We start from the raw sequence: 16,610 nt of genomic DNA, 5'->3' as shown, positions 1-16,610 counted from the left end.
TCCCTCCCTCCAGCCTTTTCCCTAAGGACCACGCAACATGTGCATGGCTAATGTCTGTGGCTGATATCATCATTAATGGCAGACTCTCTGCTCTTGGACCTTAATTTAGGTGACTTGTCACTTCTATAATGCACCCACTGTTGTCCGTATAATTTCAGTAATCTCAGACTTTTATCATCGAGTGTAACTGATTAAAACATGCAAGGGTTCAACACCAGAGCTTGATTTGGTTTTGGCATAGTCCAAATGCCTTGACTTTGACACAATAAATAAAAGGAAACGTTTAAAAATGACTCCAATATTACAGTGTTGAAGTCCATAAGATTGATGATTTCAGAGATTTATCAATCATGTCATTCGACTACACTAAAAGTTCGACCAACTGACTCGATCACATGCACGCTTAACAATCACTCTACAAGAAATTATACCACTCATAATTTTGAAGCATGTGGTTTCAGGTCCTTTAACCAGGTAGAAGAGAAGTCTCATGGCAACTGCAATCCATCGTTCGTGTAAGATGAAATCCTCTGATTCGGAGTGGTTCACTAAATGTTTCAAAAGCTTGAAAACCAAGAAAAATGTCTGTTCTTTGCTTTTCATGTGTTCCTCTTGATTTGACAAAGCCCTTGGTGAAAAGGATTGTCTCTTGTATGAGTGTCCCTTTCACATGTTATAGACAACTTATGTGTCATATGGGATTTGCATGTAAGACGCATCAGACAAAAATGGCACATCTGCATACATGCCATTCAATGCACATCTGATGCACTCCAAAACAATGAAAAAGAAGGCAAATGCCACAGCTAACCAATAATGTGCCCCAATCTTCCCCCAGTATACTGATGGAGGCACCCAATCATTCACTGTTCCTGCAACTTGAACTATAATTTCCAGCAGCATTCCTGTGACTACATGGAACCTGAAAAAGTGAGGCCAACGGTTGTTGCGAACTATGCCCAAGTATGCTCCAAAGAAGTAAGCCAGTAAAAACCACGAAGGAAGCTTTCCAATAAAGGTTAAAAATGGATAAGTGAAGAACTCGTAGTCCTCAAGAAATGCGTGCAAGCTGTAAGCGGTTTCTGCATACATCCAAGTCTCACTGAGTGGCATCAAGTATGGTATGCAAGCCAACACTCTCCACCACCACCGTGGTTTTTTTGTCATTGGAGGATAACCTTTGTAAGAAGGAACATCTTCTGTAGCCGCTCGTGAACCAGAAACCTTCTCGTTCGATCGACAACTTAAAGGCACAACTTGGCTATATAGTTCCCCCAACTCGCCCTCAAAAAATGATGAGGAAACCGTACTGAGCTTGAACCCTGGAAAAATGAACACCAAGGGATTTTCGGAATGAGCAGGGATTCAATAATCTTGGTGTGAGTATGTAAAGTTCCCAGGAGAAGCATATCAATCTCCATTAATTGACCAAAAAAAAAAACACATGAATCTCGATGAATAGACAAAAAGAGCACATCAATCTCCATTAATTGACCAAAAAAAAAAACACATGAATCTCGATGAATAGACAAAAAGAGCACATCAATCTCTAATTGCCTATCAATCTCCAGTAACGGACCAAAGGAAAAGAAACATATCGGTCTCTACATTTTCTGCATCTAGGACCAAAAAAGCATGAATTGGAAGAAGGAAGCACATCAATCTCTGCATTGCATATCAATATACATAATGGACGAAAAAAGCATATCTATCTCAACATTTTCTGCATCTACAGACAAGAAAGGCATATCAATCTCTACATTTTTCTGCGTCTACGCCAATCCAAGTAAAGAAGTTTAACCGAATGGAAAACAATCATATCAAAAATTCGAGAGCATAAGCACGGCTACCAGTCGAACCAAAGGGAATGCAGGCAGGGCAAGAGAAGAACGAAAAGGCACAAAAATTTAACAAATTTGGAAACCAGAACTCTCTCTGAGGCAGAAGAACAGCAGCAGCCAACGTACAAAAGCTAACCTGGTGCATCCATGGAGTTTCTACTGGATAAAGGAATGGTGAAGCGCCTTCTGGACGAAGCGATAGGAAGGAGGCCTCCGACAGGGCCATCTCTCACTGACAAAGCTTGCCTCTTAGAACACAGCGAGATCGAAGGACAGGCTGCCAAGGCAGCCATTAGAGCTCCGCTCTTCTTCCTCTGATAGCTTTGGGATGAGCTTAGGATTCTACAAGCGTGAGTTCACATACACGTTGGCTCTACAAGGGCCAGTTCACATACGCACATTGCTTCTTGGCTTCTTGTTTTTTAGCCCTAGGCCGGACAGGCATTTCCCTTCACCAGTCCTAGCAACCATAAGAGCACGACGATGCTACTTTCTAGCAGTTTATTAGATACTACCACAGTGCCCCATACGGTTAGAGCTAGTTTGTCCCAAGGAATTGAACCTAGCTTTTGACTCTACACACAGAGGCATGTCAGCGACAAGCAACTCGCTTAGATTGCGCAGCAAGTGTATGAGAACCTATTCCCACTAGCTTCTCAATTCACAACCAATGTCCACACTACTTCATGCTCAAGAAAAAGTTATTCTTATAACTGGAAATCAATTTTCATGTGTGCTAAATATTGAAATTACATGTCACATCATGGAGAATTTTCTCAAAGTTAATAAAAGAAGCAACATAGATGCTTTTAATAATTTTTTAGTGGTGAGGTGGCCTACAATTGCTCTGGACTGTGCCCTCACCCATGGCCCATTGTGGTTACAAGCTCAAAACTAGTTGTGAAACCAAAGACCATAAAAACTTGATAATTGGATCACCAGCTCCCATAAGAGTTGTATGAACCACACCATGGTAGGAATAGGTTCTTAGTAGCTCACACTTGCATAGGCAAATCCTTACACTTGATTGGCTCCAAGACTTATTATCCTCTCAAGGACATTTATAATGTGATAGGGTGCATTGCGAGCTTGATTCGTGTAGTAGTGAAAAATAACCTTGTTAAGAAATAAAGCCATGACACAAGCAACCTCCTCTTTAGCTAAAGCATTTATCAATAATCATGCATAGAATATGAATGCTTGCAATAGCAGTACTTGAGTGGTTATGAGGTAATTATAGAAAAGTATAGTCATGACTATGCCAAGATAGTTGTCCTCATGATAAGTAATCAACTTCATTGGAAAGATGAAAACTTTCATCAAGGAAAGAGGCATTGAGGACATCAACAATGCAATTCTATGAAAAACAACAATTCTTGCTACAACCCTATCTTGCAAAGTGTGGTTCCCAATTAACCTTTTGTGGTTGAGGTTGATGCTAGTGATAAGGCAATAGGTGCTATCTTGATAAAAAGAGAGCAATACAGTAGAGTGCGAGCATAACAAAAATTATTGCACGTGAAGAGTTTGTATGTAACTATTTATACCATGAAGAAGTGCCATCACTACATGCACGGTGCCAAGTAAGTTCAATTGGAGAGTGCTCAAATGTTGTCTAACTAATTAAATGTGAAAGGTAGATGAGCTTGTTGGACTCAAATTAAGCAAGAGGATGGTTAAGGTGGAGGAAGAGATGGTTTTTCCCTAACAAAATGCTTCTTATGTTCAAATAATGGAAGTCGTTCAAACTAACCTTCCTCCTTAGAGAGGGTGGTAATAACCTGATTAATCAATCATTACAACAAGCAATTAAAGCACATAAATTGAAATGCGCAATTTATCACTTAATCTTGAACAATGGACAGCATGTTGGCCCCAAAACTAGCGACCCTCACAATATTTCTTTATCTTGTTTTGCAAATGGGTGGCATACACTAAGATTATCTAATCTTGTCCACTAATCCAATTGCCCCTTACTGTCATAAATGGCCAGCAAGCCTTCAAACCAATCTACCCCTTGGTTTACTCAAGGATTGGCCTTCAATTATACTCCTTGGGTGGTTAATTTAGCACCAAATATTTGCTAGTTGAATGGCCACTTGAATCTCCTAAATTGCCCCAAATTTAGTGACTCAAGTTAAAGTCTCTATGCCTTCAATTTTTTAGCACACTTCCTAAGGTGGCTATAACACTTCCACCTATAATGACTAAATCTACTAGAAATTGCTGAGAAAGGATGAGAAAAGGCTAGGGGATGAGAGAGAATGCTATAGAGAGAGAAATTTTAGAGTTTCATCATGATAATCTCTTCAAAACAATTGATGTCGTATTTTCAAAGGGGCTTTTGCTAATGTAACCTCCTCCCTAGAGCCTAGAATATTGTCACCAATTGCTAAATATCCTTCTTCCTAGGTTGTCGCCTATTATTGTAGCCTCTTTTGGGCAGGTGCAAGCTCCTAGAGGGTCTCCTATTGGCTCGAAATGGCATGTCAATCGTTGTAGTAGCAATGGCAGCCTCCTCTGGCATGTCAACCATTGTAGTAGCAATGGTAGCCTCCTCTCTCTCTCTCTCTCTCTCTCTCTCTCTCTCTCTCTCTCTCTCTCTCTCTCTCTCTCTCTCTCTCTCTCTCTCTCTCTCTCTCTCTCTCTCTCTCTCTCTCTCTCTCTCTCTCTCTCTCTCTCTCTCTCTCTCTCTCTCTCTCTCTGTGCAAAAGGGTGAAATGACCCTCTCTCATCCTCCCACGGCCTTCTTCCCACTTGCATGGGCAAGTTTTGCCAGGTGGCAACCTTTCCAATCCAATTTTTGGCATTTCTTGCATTATTAAAAAAAATTGAATATTGATTCTAGAAATTAAAATAATAATTATTTATGATCCAAAAAATAATCTAATTGGCCAATAATTAAATTGGTTAGGCCAATTTATCAACCAAGTAACCTTGAGCACAGCACCTCAAGGCATTAACATAATATTCAAGCATAAGAATGGCATCCTAGAGACATCATATAAATAATAAACTCAATGTATATTGTCCCATAGGGTATATAGCAGACTTGTTTGTTTCCGTAGTCAATGGCTGAGTAAGATCTCTCCAACATGCCCAAGGGCAAGCCAAGCAATGCTAGGATGAATACCAAGTAGTTTTCCAAGTGCCAAGAGTAAGATAAGATCCACTCGACAACTAGAATAGGTGTTTCTAGCTAGGATAGGGTGCTATCCTAGCACCATGAATTGCATCAACAACCTTCTAGGCTTATGCATTAGCTATAAACCACAATAGGGCCTCAACCAATCTTTGTGAAGCCCTGGAACAAGCTTTGACAAGCCTGGCGCAAGAAGAGGCCTAGTGCATACCTCGGAAGGATGAAGGGTGGGCTGCCATGAAAGCTTGAAGCAAGCACTCTTCTCAAGCTGAAAAACAAAGACCAATGAAGATCCTTGAATGCCTACTCTAATACTAGTTGAAAGGTAGAGCAAAAGTGGAAGCACAAGCAGAAACAAGAAGAGATGCAAGAGTTATGAAGGTCAAGTAACAAGAGAGATAACAATATGTGGGAACTCCAGCAGTCTCACAATGTGTGACTTGCCTAAAAGAATAAAGAATAAAGTGATAGTGATGGACACCCACCACCTAAAGTATACAAGCATGCAGATACAATGTACAAGTAAATGTAGGTGTCTTGGTATATGCAGCTTTAACCCCCAATAGAAAATCTAAGAAAAAGCATCTAAGCTAATCAAAACATATGTTCACGTCCTCACAATTGCATTGAAGAAATGCTTGAGAAATGATAGTGTACTTTTCCCAAGCATGCTTTCTTTTGGTCCATTTTGTGCATTGAGCCAGTATCGACCAGCTGAGGTGGCAACTCAAACATGAGTAAGCCATTGTATGTAATCGGTAGTTCATCCACCATCTATGTTTCTTTGATAGACTAGTATGCAACATGAAGAGAAGGGACATGCTTAACTTGGAGATTATAAATACTCCTTTGTCTAACATCTAGCTTGAATCCTTTGCTACCATCTACTAGTCTCATTAATGGCATGGCCATGAAAACACATGGCTGGCCTATTGCTTGCTGCACCTCCAGATCAATATCATCATCAATTTTAAAGTGACTCTTAAGCTCTTCCAATGCCAATTCATAGAAGCACAAGTCATACCTTATTGATAAGGTTCTAAAACTACCATACCTAATTTTACATAGTGTTTGACATTGTTGCGAAAATGATAATAGTATTATCTACATGAACTACTTCCAAAGAAGCCATGAGTCACAATTAAAACTTCAATAAAGTTAAATAACAATTTCAACAAAGGGAATAAGAGAAGGTATGGTCTTTGAATGATTGTAATGAGATTTTATTTTAAAATTAGATCTTGTATTTCATTGCAACTTAGAGAGAGAGAGAGAGAGAGAGAGAGAGAGAGAGAGTTGTCCTCCTCCTTTCACCATATCCAAGCTCTTGGATGCTTTCTCCCTCTCATCCTCTTAAATTGTTTCCTATCTTTGTAGGTCTCTCTTTGTTACCTCATTTTAAAGTTTCCATGTTACTTAAGAGACAAAGATACAAGGATATTTCTACGTGTGCATTTCAAAACACATTCAAGATTTCGAGTACTGTAACAAAGTAAATGCAAATAAGAGACAATTAGATGGAGGTGAGAAAGTTCTAAAATACCCACTAGTAGCATGTGTTTCCTCTTAGATTGTTTCCCATCTTTGTAGGTCTCTCTTTGTTACTTCATTTTAAAGTTTGCATGTTACTTAAGAGACAAAGATACAAGGATATTTCTACGTGTGCATTTCAAAACACATTCAAGATTTTGAGTACTGTAACAAAGTAACTGTAAACAAGAAACTATTAGATGGAGGTGAGAAAGTTCTAAAATACCCACTAGTAGCATGAGTTTTAGAGGCCATGCAGTTTTCAAAGAGAGAGATGGAAAAATAGGTGTACATTCAAGAGCAAAGGGTTTGGGCCGTCTTCCTTTAGGTTCAATGGACGTTAAAATTCTATCATCAAGTCATGAGGGCTACCAAATGGTGCCTTATTGCTAGTTCCACAAGCAACTCATCTCTGAGATGTCGATTGGCTATCTTTTCTTAAAAGGAATCACACTACAGGTTTTATGTGTAGCATAGATGATTCCTATTATGTGCATTGGTTGTCCTTTTTGGTGATCTTCTATTTACTTTAAGCTTGATTCCTATGGTGAAACATAGATGATTTGTTCAACACCTTCACTTCTTAATTTAGTTTCATATTGTATGCTTTACAAATGTTCCATTTGCTATGCATTGATTATAAGTTTCTGTATGCCAAGCTACTAAGTGAAATGGTTCTATATAACAATCAATTAGACCTTAATTGTCTATTAGTCACATGAGATTCAGCCTTTTAAAATGCCAAACAATATGTCAATTGGTCAAACATCTTGATATACTTTCTGGTTAATAGAGTATATCTATATTTTGAGTTGTTAGCTTGGCAAATAACTCATTCAAAAATCTCAAACTTAATGCAAAGCCTTTGAAACTCAACCAGTATCTATGAAACATTATAATATGTGTGTTTTGAAATGCTTCAGTTGAGAGGAGAGAGAGGTGCTACTGCTCCACACTCTCATGTGCATTTTGAAATGATGGTGTTCTCACAAGTTTTGCTCCTCTCTCAAGTACATTTTGCAACTATTATGAATAGTTTTGTTTGTTTACAAGAAGTCACTTGCTACTCTTTGCATTTCATATGATGGCATTTCAACTCCTTTCATATAATGGCATTTCAAAGAGCTGCATTTCAAAATAAATTTATTGAAACTTACAAGATTGCTTGTGTTTCAAAATGCTATCAGAGCTCTAATCAAAGAGATGCATTGTAAAATTCATATGTTTCAAGCCTTGCATTTCAAAATGCATGTGTTTCAAGTCATGTTTCAAAATGCTACTGGATCTCTAATCTTATATCTCAAAGAGACGCATTTCAAAATGCATGTGCAAAGGCTCACAAGGTTACTTGTGTTTCAAAATGGTGCATTTCGAAACACTATTAATAGCTCGCCTTAAATTATTGCTATCAAGAGCATATTCATTATCATGAAAAATTAGGCCATTGCGAAATCCAATCAATAGCAATGTTGGCATAATTCCTAGGGCAAAAAGTAACATGTTTGGTAACTCATCTATGTAGCTTGGTATGTTTGGGACTCCTGGTGAAACCAGCCTTCTTCCTCATATAGGGTGGTAAATAACCTGATTTAGAGGACAATTTTGTGTCTCATGGGTAATCATGTAGTAAGTCCCCTGGTCATGTCCTATTTGATATATCATTATTATGGGCAGTTGGATCATATTAGGCTACAATGTCATAAAATGCACAATGAGAAAGGCAAGGAAAAAGTGTAGAAAAATGCAATGTCCACTGAGGTTATGCCTAAGTCCAGTGTGGAGATAGAGGACATAAATGCCTTGGAGTATAGTTCCAATGATTATATACTTGATGCTACTCAATTCTGTCTTCTTACTCTCAGTATTAGCTTCTTGGTTTGGGGGCTTCATTCCATATTACCTTGCATCATCATTGGTTTCATAGCTATTGTACTATTATGGATTTTGTTAGATTGGGATATGACATTGCATTGGATATCATTGACATGGGTGATGTTAGACAATAGTTTTGCACTAGTGCTTCTTTTGTACTTCATGATGTATGTCGTGTCCTAGCTTTCACTAAAAGCCTTATCTCAACTAACTAGTTGGATAATGACAAGAACCATGTATATTTTGGTGATTCTACATGGAAGACCACTCATGGTAGCCTTGTTTTTGCTAGAGGTGCCAAGGTTGGTAGCCTCTTTCCCTTACTTGTCTCTAGGTGAGTTGACCATTTTTTGGTTGCGACCAATCTTCCACATGTACCTTTATGGCATCGTTCCCTTGGCACATGTATTGTTCATTTTCTAGTATCTTCTACCTCTTGATTGCTCATGTTTTGATTCATGTGATCATTGTCTTTATGGAAAACATACACATAAATTTCATAAAAAGTTTGGCCCTATGCATGTGGGTGGGCCTTTGGCTCTAGTGCATTCAAATGTTTATGGTCCTATGCCCTATCAATCATTGGGTGGTGAAAAATACTTCGTTACATTCATAGATGATTATTCACATAAGGTTTGGACCTATCCTATTAAGTAGAAATCGCATGTTTTGCCTATGTTTTAGTGCTTTCTTACTATGGTTGCTAGGCATAGGCTGAAATACCTACGATCTAGCAATGGGAGTGAATATGTAATGAATATGTCTCAAATGCATTTGAGCAGCTTTGTGATGATGAGAGGGATATTAAGTGTCAGTTGACCGCCCCACACATCCCATCCCAAAATGTGATGATGCAGAGCACATGAATACAACTATTCATGAAAGAGTTTGCACTATGCTTAGTTAGGTAGGCTTATCACATCATTTTTGGGTTGAAGTAGTCACTACTAGTGTTCATCTCATTAATAGATCCCCATGCATTGCTCTTGTTAGTAGAGTTGAGGAGGAGGTATGATCTCGTAAACCTCCCTCATATGCACACTTGCAAGTCTTTAGATGCGAGGCTTCCTATCATATTCCTAAGACAAGCACAATAAGTTGGATGGAAAGTCTATTAAATGCATATTTCTTGGATATGGTGATGTAGGTGAGATGGGCTATTGCTTTTGAGATCCATAGGCTCAAAATGTTATCCATAGCCATGATATTATATTCCATGAGGAAAATATGCATATGAGACCAAAGCATGTGATTGTGGTATACATGGTGATCTTTTGGGAGGAGCCCCCTATTACAATACAACCAGCCCTAGTGTGATAGCGTGCTATAGGCTGTTGATGTTATAGTGGCCCAAGATTTGCCTATTGTATTGGATCATATTGTTGGATAGAGAGGACTTGCCATATACTGCCCCACATCTCATCTTGAGATGCTCCACTAGAGCTTCATATCCTCCTAATTGAGCCATCTATGGACTATGTCATGGTGATAGACTATGTTGAACCACTTACCTGTGAGGAGGCTATGCACGGAGGTGATTCTCATTCTTGGGAGAGGGCCATGTAGCCTAAGTTTGATTTGCTACAAAAAAATCATACATCGAACTTAGTTTCCTTGCCTAAAGAAAAGTGTGCATTGCCATGCAAGTGGCTGTACAAGTTGAAGAGTACCCCTAGTCACCCTAAGCTAGCATATAAGGCCAGATTGGTTACTAAGAATTTTAAGCAAGATAAGGGAGTTGACTTTAATGAGATTTTCTCCCCTATGGCCAAGATGACTACCCTATGCTTGGTATTGGCTTGGGTTTCTTGGTTGGATTTGGAACTTTATTAGATGGATCTTAATATAGCTTTTTTACACGAGGAGCTACATGGGGATATTTATATGCAATAGCCTAAGGGGGGCTAGATTTTTGAGAAAAGGTAAGGAATACCTAGTGAGCAATTTGAAGAAGAGTTTTTATGGGTTTAAGTAGCCACTTAGGGAATGGTACCATAAGTTTGATACTTTTATGCATTCACAAGGATATTTCCATAGTGATATGAATATGTGTCTATATAGAAAGAAGGCCCGTGATGATCACCTTATTATCTTGGTGCTCTATGTTGATGGTATGCCTATCACTAGGAGTGCTCATGTTGAGCTGGATGGTTTAAAGACTCAACTCAAGAAGAACTTTGAGATGAAGGACACGGGTTAGGCCTCACACATACTTCATATACATGTCACATGCAATCACTCTAATCTTCAAGCATATGTGTGCACAAACTATGTTCTCCATCATGAACCCATAGTATTATGAGCACTATAATGCCCATATATGTAGGTTTCAACTTCCTACTAGTGTTACATGGAATCATGGAGTCTTGGCATCGTCATCACGTAGAGCATGACTTTAGCACCTGTCTCAATCATCAATATTGGCTTACTGTGTAGTATGAGTCCCTAATCATACCAAAGTAGATTAATTATTGCATGAACTCAAAGCATAAGTCATTAAATGACTCTAATACGAATTAGAATTGGCAATACATCATGTCTACCTTCTATACCAATGGAGATAAATCAGATGTGTGTATGATTTGTATGTTTATGTGGATGTGGGTTGCATGTCTCAAATCATACATGGTGTGGCCATTGTCAAAAACATGCCTCAGTGTTTGTGAGGGCATGGTAGAATTAGTGCAAAGGATTTTCACCATTAGTACTACATTCAATAATACAATGAGAAAATGTACTAGTAATCAAAGCTGGCAATATAGATGCGATAGAGAGAGCACAACATTTTCATAGTGATCAATGGTACTATAAGAATTTTGCACAATTAATATCACACAATTCTTCACAAATGTAGTAACAAGGAGTCAATGGGAATGTGATTAATGGCAATGTCAACAAGTAGTTTGTGTTGTAGTTGGAACTATTCACCAACAATTTTGCAAAGGGGATGCATGTTCAACTCCACAAGGTGAGCCAATAGAAAGGCTATGATGAACATTGAACAAATCATTGTATTGGTTTAGGTAGCTTCATCTATAAGTACACAAAGCACATAGGATGCTTAGATAGGCCAATGGACCCACATCGGGAGAATCCCTCAATTTTGTGGCAGCAAGGGAGGGTGCGCCGCCACTCGAGATAAGGGCTTCATCTATTTACAAAGAGTGCAACTTGTACAAACACAAGAAAAATTTCATTGGAGCACACAATCTTAGCATTAAAGGTGTTGAAGTGCAAACTACTAGGCCCTAGCCTGTGCTTTACCTCAATGTAATTATCTTAAAAGCCAAACTTAGAGACACATTGAATTTGTGCTTCTAGACACAACGATCTCATAGGATAGCTAATACTAGTAGTCACCAAAAATCTTGAATGGGCTTGCACCCTACCAGTAGAATATAATTCCTATATTGCATATGTCTAAGGCTAAGGACCATAGTAATCATAAGATTACTACAGTATCCTTTCATATGTCACCCTATCTAGACGACTAAAGACTTGTAATTCCTTTTCCAAGTATTATGTGAGCTAACCTAGTATGTGTGAAAGATGACTAAGCATATGTTCAATGAATGACACTAAACCATACATGTTTGAAAGAGTCAAGAGAGTGAGTGCTAGTAGTGTATGTCCATGTAAGGGGCGTGTGCGTGTGTGCGTGTGTGCATGTGTGCGTGTGCATGTGTGTACATGTGACTATGTGAAAAATCTATCATTAGCTTATTGTCAACCCAAAAATATTGGCTCCTATGCCCAAAAGCAATGAGGTCTAGCATTAAATAATCTAAATCAATTCTAAATATATCACAATATTATCACCCCTATAGAGAATTAGTATGCCCACCAATATTGAGAGTCAAGGGTCCAAGATCTCATCATAGTCATGAATCTTGGCTCAAATGGAAACTCATATCATGGATGCCCAAACTTTTTAGGGTTATAAGGACCAAAACGTATGGGTGCATGTGTGTGTGTGTGTTTCGTTTTGTGCATTAAGGTTGTAAGAATCAAGAAAATGATATAAGTGTTGAGAGGGATGTTAAAGCTAGAAAGCAAGGCATCAAAAGACTAGCTCAACGAGTTACACATAGAGCCTTACACCTAATGACATCATAAACTAAGTCATAATGGTGTGTGTGTGTGTGTGTGTGTGTGTGTGTGTGTGTGTGTGTGTGTGTGTGTGTGTGTGTGTGTGTGTGTGTGTGTGTGTGTGTGTGTGTGTGTGTGTGTGTGTGTGTGTGTGTGTGTGTGTGTGTGTGTGTGTGTGTGTGTGTGTGTGTGTGTGTGTGTGTGTGTGTGTGTGTGTGTGTGTGTGTGTGTGTGTGTGTGTGTGTGTGTGTGTGTGTGTGTGTGCACGCGCGTGCGCACGAGGTGGTCTGTGAGTGAGAGAGAGTGTTTGGTTTTGTGCATTAAGGATGTAAGAATCGGGAAAATGATACAAGTGTTGAGAGGGATGTTAACGCTAGAAGACACTGCATCAAAAGACCAATTCAAGGAGTTACATGTAGACCCTTAAACCTAATCACATCATAAATCTTTCTTAATTACTAGAGGTCTTTTTAGTTAAAATATAGATAATAGTTGGTATTCAAACAATGTAATGGATAGTTTGTGTTTAGCGTCCAACTTTTGGAAAGGCTAGTTCTTAAATATTTGTAGAATCTCTAACTAATACACAAATTTATAAAAATTGAGGGCTACCTACATGTGCAACATGCATTTACAACATTGTTGTACATGCAATTGCATAAATGCAAAGTGTGCCTTTGTAGATCTGCATTTCTGTTTATCTTGCCATTGTCCATTCTATACTAAGGGAGGTCTTTTACATGGTACCATATTTAAACGAGGCTAAAATTTGTTCTTATGGTCATAATATATTGATCTAGATCTCTACTATAGTTAGACATCTAAATCTCCCAAAAACCATGTGTTATTTTTATGCTAGCATTTGAAATGTTACATCTTGGCTATGCATTGGAAGTTAGAAAGGTACTTAAAATAGATTGTGTAGCCATTAGTAGAGACATCCAAGGATTGCACTTTCAACATTCCTTTTTTAGTATATCATGTGCACATGGCTAGGTTGTTAACTTATAAGTTTTACTTTTTAGAGCTATTATGGTGGATAATATAAAGCATGTGCAAAGACTATGTACACGAGAGAGAGAGAGAGAGAGAGAGAGAGAGAGTGTGTGTGTGTGTGTGCGTGTGTGCGTGTGGCATGCATGCATGCGTATGTGAAGAAGCATTATTAGGTTATACCGAAGCACATGTGCATATAGAAGTTCTCCACAAGGTGTAAATTCTAGCGTATAAAGTATCTTTAAGTGCATGGGCCATAACAATAAATTATTATGTCTATTTTTGTAATGCCATGCTTTGCGCATCCTAAGCATAATGCCTACTCATCTTTATTAGAAAATCAACTTGATAACACCATGCATATAGTCATCTACAATGCAATTAAGCAGTTTTCAAGTACCAAAGCATTGGTTTGAACTTTAAAATTTATTAAGTCTATGAGGTGCAAAACACAAAACTATTTAATTTCACTGCATTCTCAATTCAATGTTTTCCTTTGCATAATAAAAGTATGACTCATGAAAGTAAGAGTACAACTAGTTTAATTAACAAGTTGATTTAGCACTAGTTAAATGTTGTTCAATCCAAAATCAATCTCTCTCACCTCATATTCTATGGCAAATCCAAATTGTAAATGAAAAAAGTGTGTTTAGAGTAAGCATGCACTCATCTACACTACAATTAAGATATTTTCAATTACTGAAGCATTGGCTTGAACTTTAAAAAATTTTAAGCTCGTTAAGTGCAAAACACAAAACTATTTGCTTTCACTACGTACTCAATTCAATGTTTTCCTTTGCATAACATAAGTATGTCTCATGAAATACAGTTCCAACTAGTTTGATTAACAAGTTGAGTTAGTGCTAGTTAAATGTTGTTTAATCCAAAATCAATCTCTCCCGCCTCATATTCTATGGGAAATCCAAATTGTAGATAGAAAAGTGTGTTTTGAGCACATCTTACAAAAGACATATCACTAATTCCCCGCATATGCTAGGTAATACAATAATATATGCATGCTAACATAATTATATGTGTGTGCCATGTATAGAATTATATATTCTTTGAGCAAAAAACAACAACCATCCTAAGCTAACAAGCCAAATGATATTCATTGGTGATATTTGAACACTTGGGAGTGCCATTAGCAAGTAAATCATTCAAATAAAAAACAAGAGCTCTATCTAACCTTGCTAAAATCTGTTGCAACTTTGATCTTTCTTGATCATTCTATATATAACTACATTTAATGATAGTGTCAAACATGAGAGGGCTATGCATGTATTTGAACACTTGGACATGCCATTAGCAAGTAAAACATTTTAATAAAAAACAAGAGCTCTATTTAATCTTACTAGAACTTGTTGCAACTTTGCTCTTTCTTAATCATTCTATTCTATATGCTAATGGAGTTTCCACTGGATAGCTTATGTCACTATACAAATGAATGTCTTTTGATAAATCTAAGGTAACATACTAAAACATATGAAGGGGCCATATAAGCTAATTTCTTATCTCACTACTATTGTAAAGGTCATATCAGAGCTCGATTAAAATAGCTGAGAGAGAGAGAGGATAATAAAGAGGCACACATAAAGAAAGAAAGAATATAATTAATGTGGCCTATAATATCATACTAGGCACTCCATGTTTTGATTCTCTTGGTACTTTACGCTAGTGTCATGGCGATGCATGTCCACATGCATAAACCATGGGAGACTTACCCCCTCATCGTATTTCAGTTTATTAGAGTGTGTCTTCGTGTTTTTATGTGTGCATGTGAGAATTTCTATGTCAACGGTGCATAAGAAAATAAACCGAGATCTTGAATATCAAAATTTTTCATGTGAGAGTATGTGGCATGGAGCCTAGGACATAATCTAAATTGTAAAATTGTGATGCCAGGAGGCATATTCCACGATGGATTCTTCATCAAGAGATTCTCTGAGGCAAGATACTCTAACAACCTCATCGTTAGGTTGATGAATGTTAGTTAAAAGGACAATAAAGATATCTAAGACTATGTCACCCATGTGTGGAGTCTCTTTAATAGAATCCCAGCCCCGCATAGAGCGACCTAGTGAACGAGCGGTCTCCATCGTGTTCTTAAGCAAAATTAGAAGTGAAGAGCTTTACAAGGCCTCGATGAGCAACTCAACCCTGCAAAGGGATGTGCTAGCTTGGGTCTTTGAAGAAGCAAAACGAGTGGATGGCCTACTTGAGGAGAGAAGCTCAAGACCCACATATTGAGATAGCATTGCCCCTAGAACCTCAGAAAGAGCTATGACCAATAGAGAAAGATGTAGCCAAAGCACCCAAGACAAGGGAAAGAGTATTGACCAAAGCCAAGAGTTGGTGGACGTGAAGCTAAGGCTGGCTAGGCTTCAAGAGATGATGAGAAGGCCCACATGATCTCATGTGCAATGCATGCATTACATAGAAAATCACCTTCACATAGAGTCAACGATTCAAAGCTAGATGTCCCTAGGATGGATATCAACCCCATATAGCTACCTAAACTAGTTGGATCCATCATGACCCATCCACCAAGCGATGCTCCAATACATTACGTATAGGAGTTGAACAAGGACGAAGCATATATGAACCATTACATCTCATACAACAAAGAGAGTAATCCCATCTTGATGGATTTTAGATAAGTGCCAGTGATGGTGTCAAGCAGGGGAGGAGGTAGAGGTCTAGGAGGATAGAACTAAGAACCCACACACGCATGTTGGACTTGTAGTCACCCAAGACACATCTCATCTTGATTCCCCGAAAGGCAGCAAGCCAATCAAGACAAGGTCGACCTAAGATGCCTTGAGTGCAAGATCACACACTTGTACGCCAATGCCCTAGGCAGAAAATTTCAACCAGTTCGGCCATCATACCATCCATACCATCGGGGCTATTCGGAGTTGAGATGCTTGATGGCAAAGCCACACCAATTCCACTGAATGTCATGACCCAAGCACATGAAAAGCGCAGGCCGTTATTTCATTACTAGGACTTAGCAACCTCAACGCAACTTCAATAGGGAATAAAAGCCGTAGAAGAAGGAAAAAGAGGGTTGAGACGAAGATTATACTTAAGATGGATAGTGCCACCACGTTAGCAAAGGGGAAGCAAGTCATGGATGT

General features: G+C 38.4%; 1 protein-coding gene across 1 annotated transcript; it reads right to left on the bottom strand.

Annotated features, from left to right (window-relative positions):
• Positions 1–270: 270 nt before the first annotated feature.
• On the bottom strand, positions 271–2,271 carry LOC148022765 (protein TIC 20-I, chloroplastic-like). Its single transcript, XM_087695693.1, has 2 exons — positions 1,978–2,271; positions 271–1,322 (listed from the first exon to the last, which is right to left on the bottom strand). The coding sequence occupies exons 1-2, from the start codon at positions 2,132–2,134 to the stop codon at positions 685–687; spliced, it is 795 nt and encodes a 264-aa protein (XP_087551819.1). The 5' UTR covers positions 2,135–2,271; the 3' UTR covers positions 271–684.
• Between the last annotated feature and the right edge of the window lie 14,339 nt (positions 2,272–16,610).

This window comes from Lygodium microphyllum, chromosome 16 (assembly GCF_053477565.2).
Source record: "Lygodium microphyllum isolate KBCC chromosome 16, Lygodium_microphyllum_v1.1.10, whole genome shotgun sequence".
NCBI lineage: Eukaryota > Viridiplantae > Streptophyta > Polypodiopsida > Schizaeales > Lygodiaceae > Lygodium > Lygodium microphyllum.
Note: the sequence above shows the minus strand (reverse complement) of the source record. Positions and strands in the feature narration are given on the sequence as shown.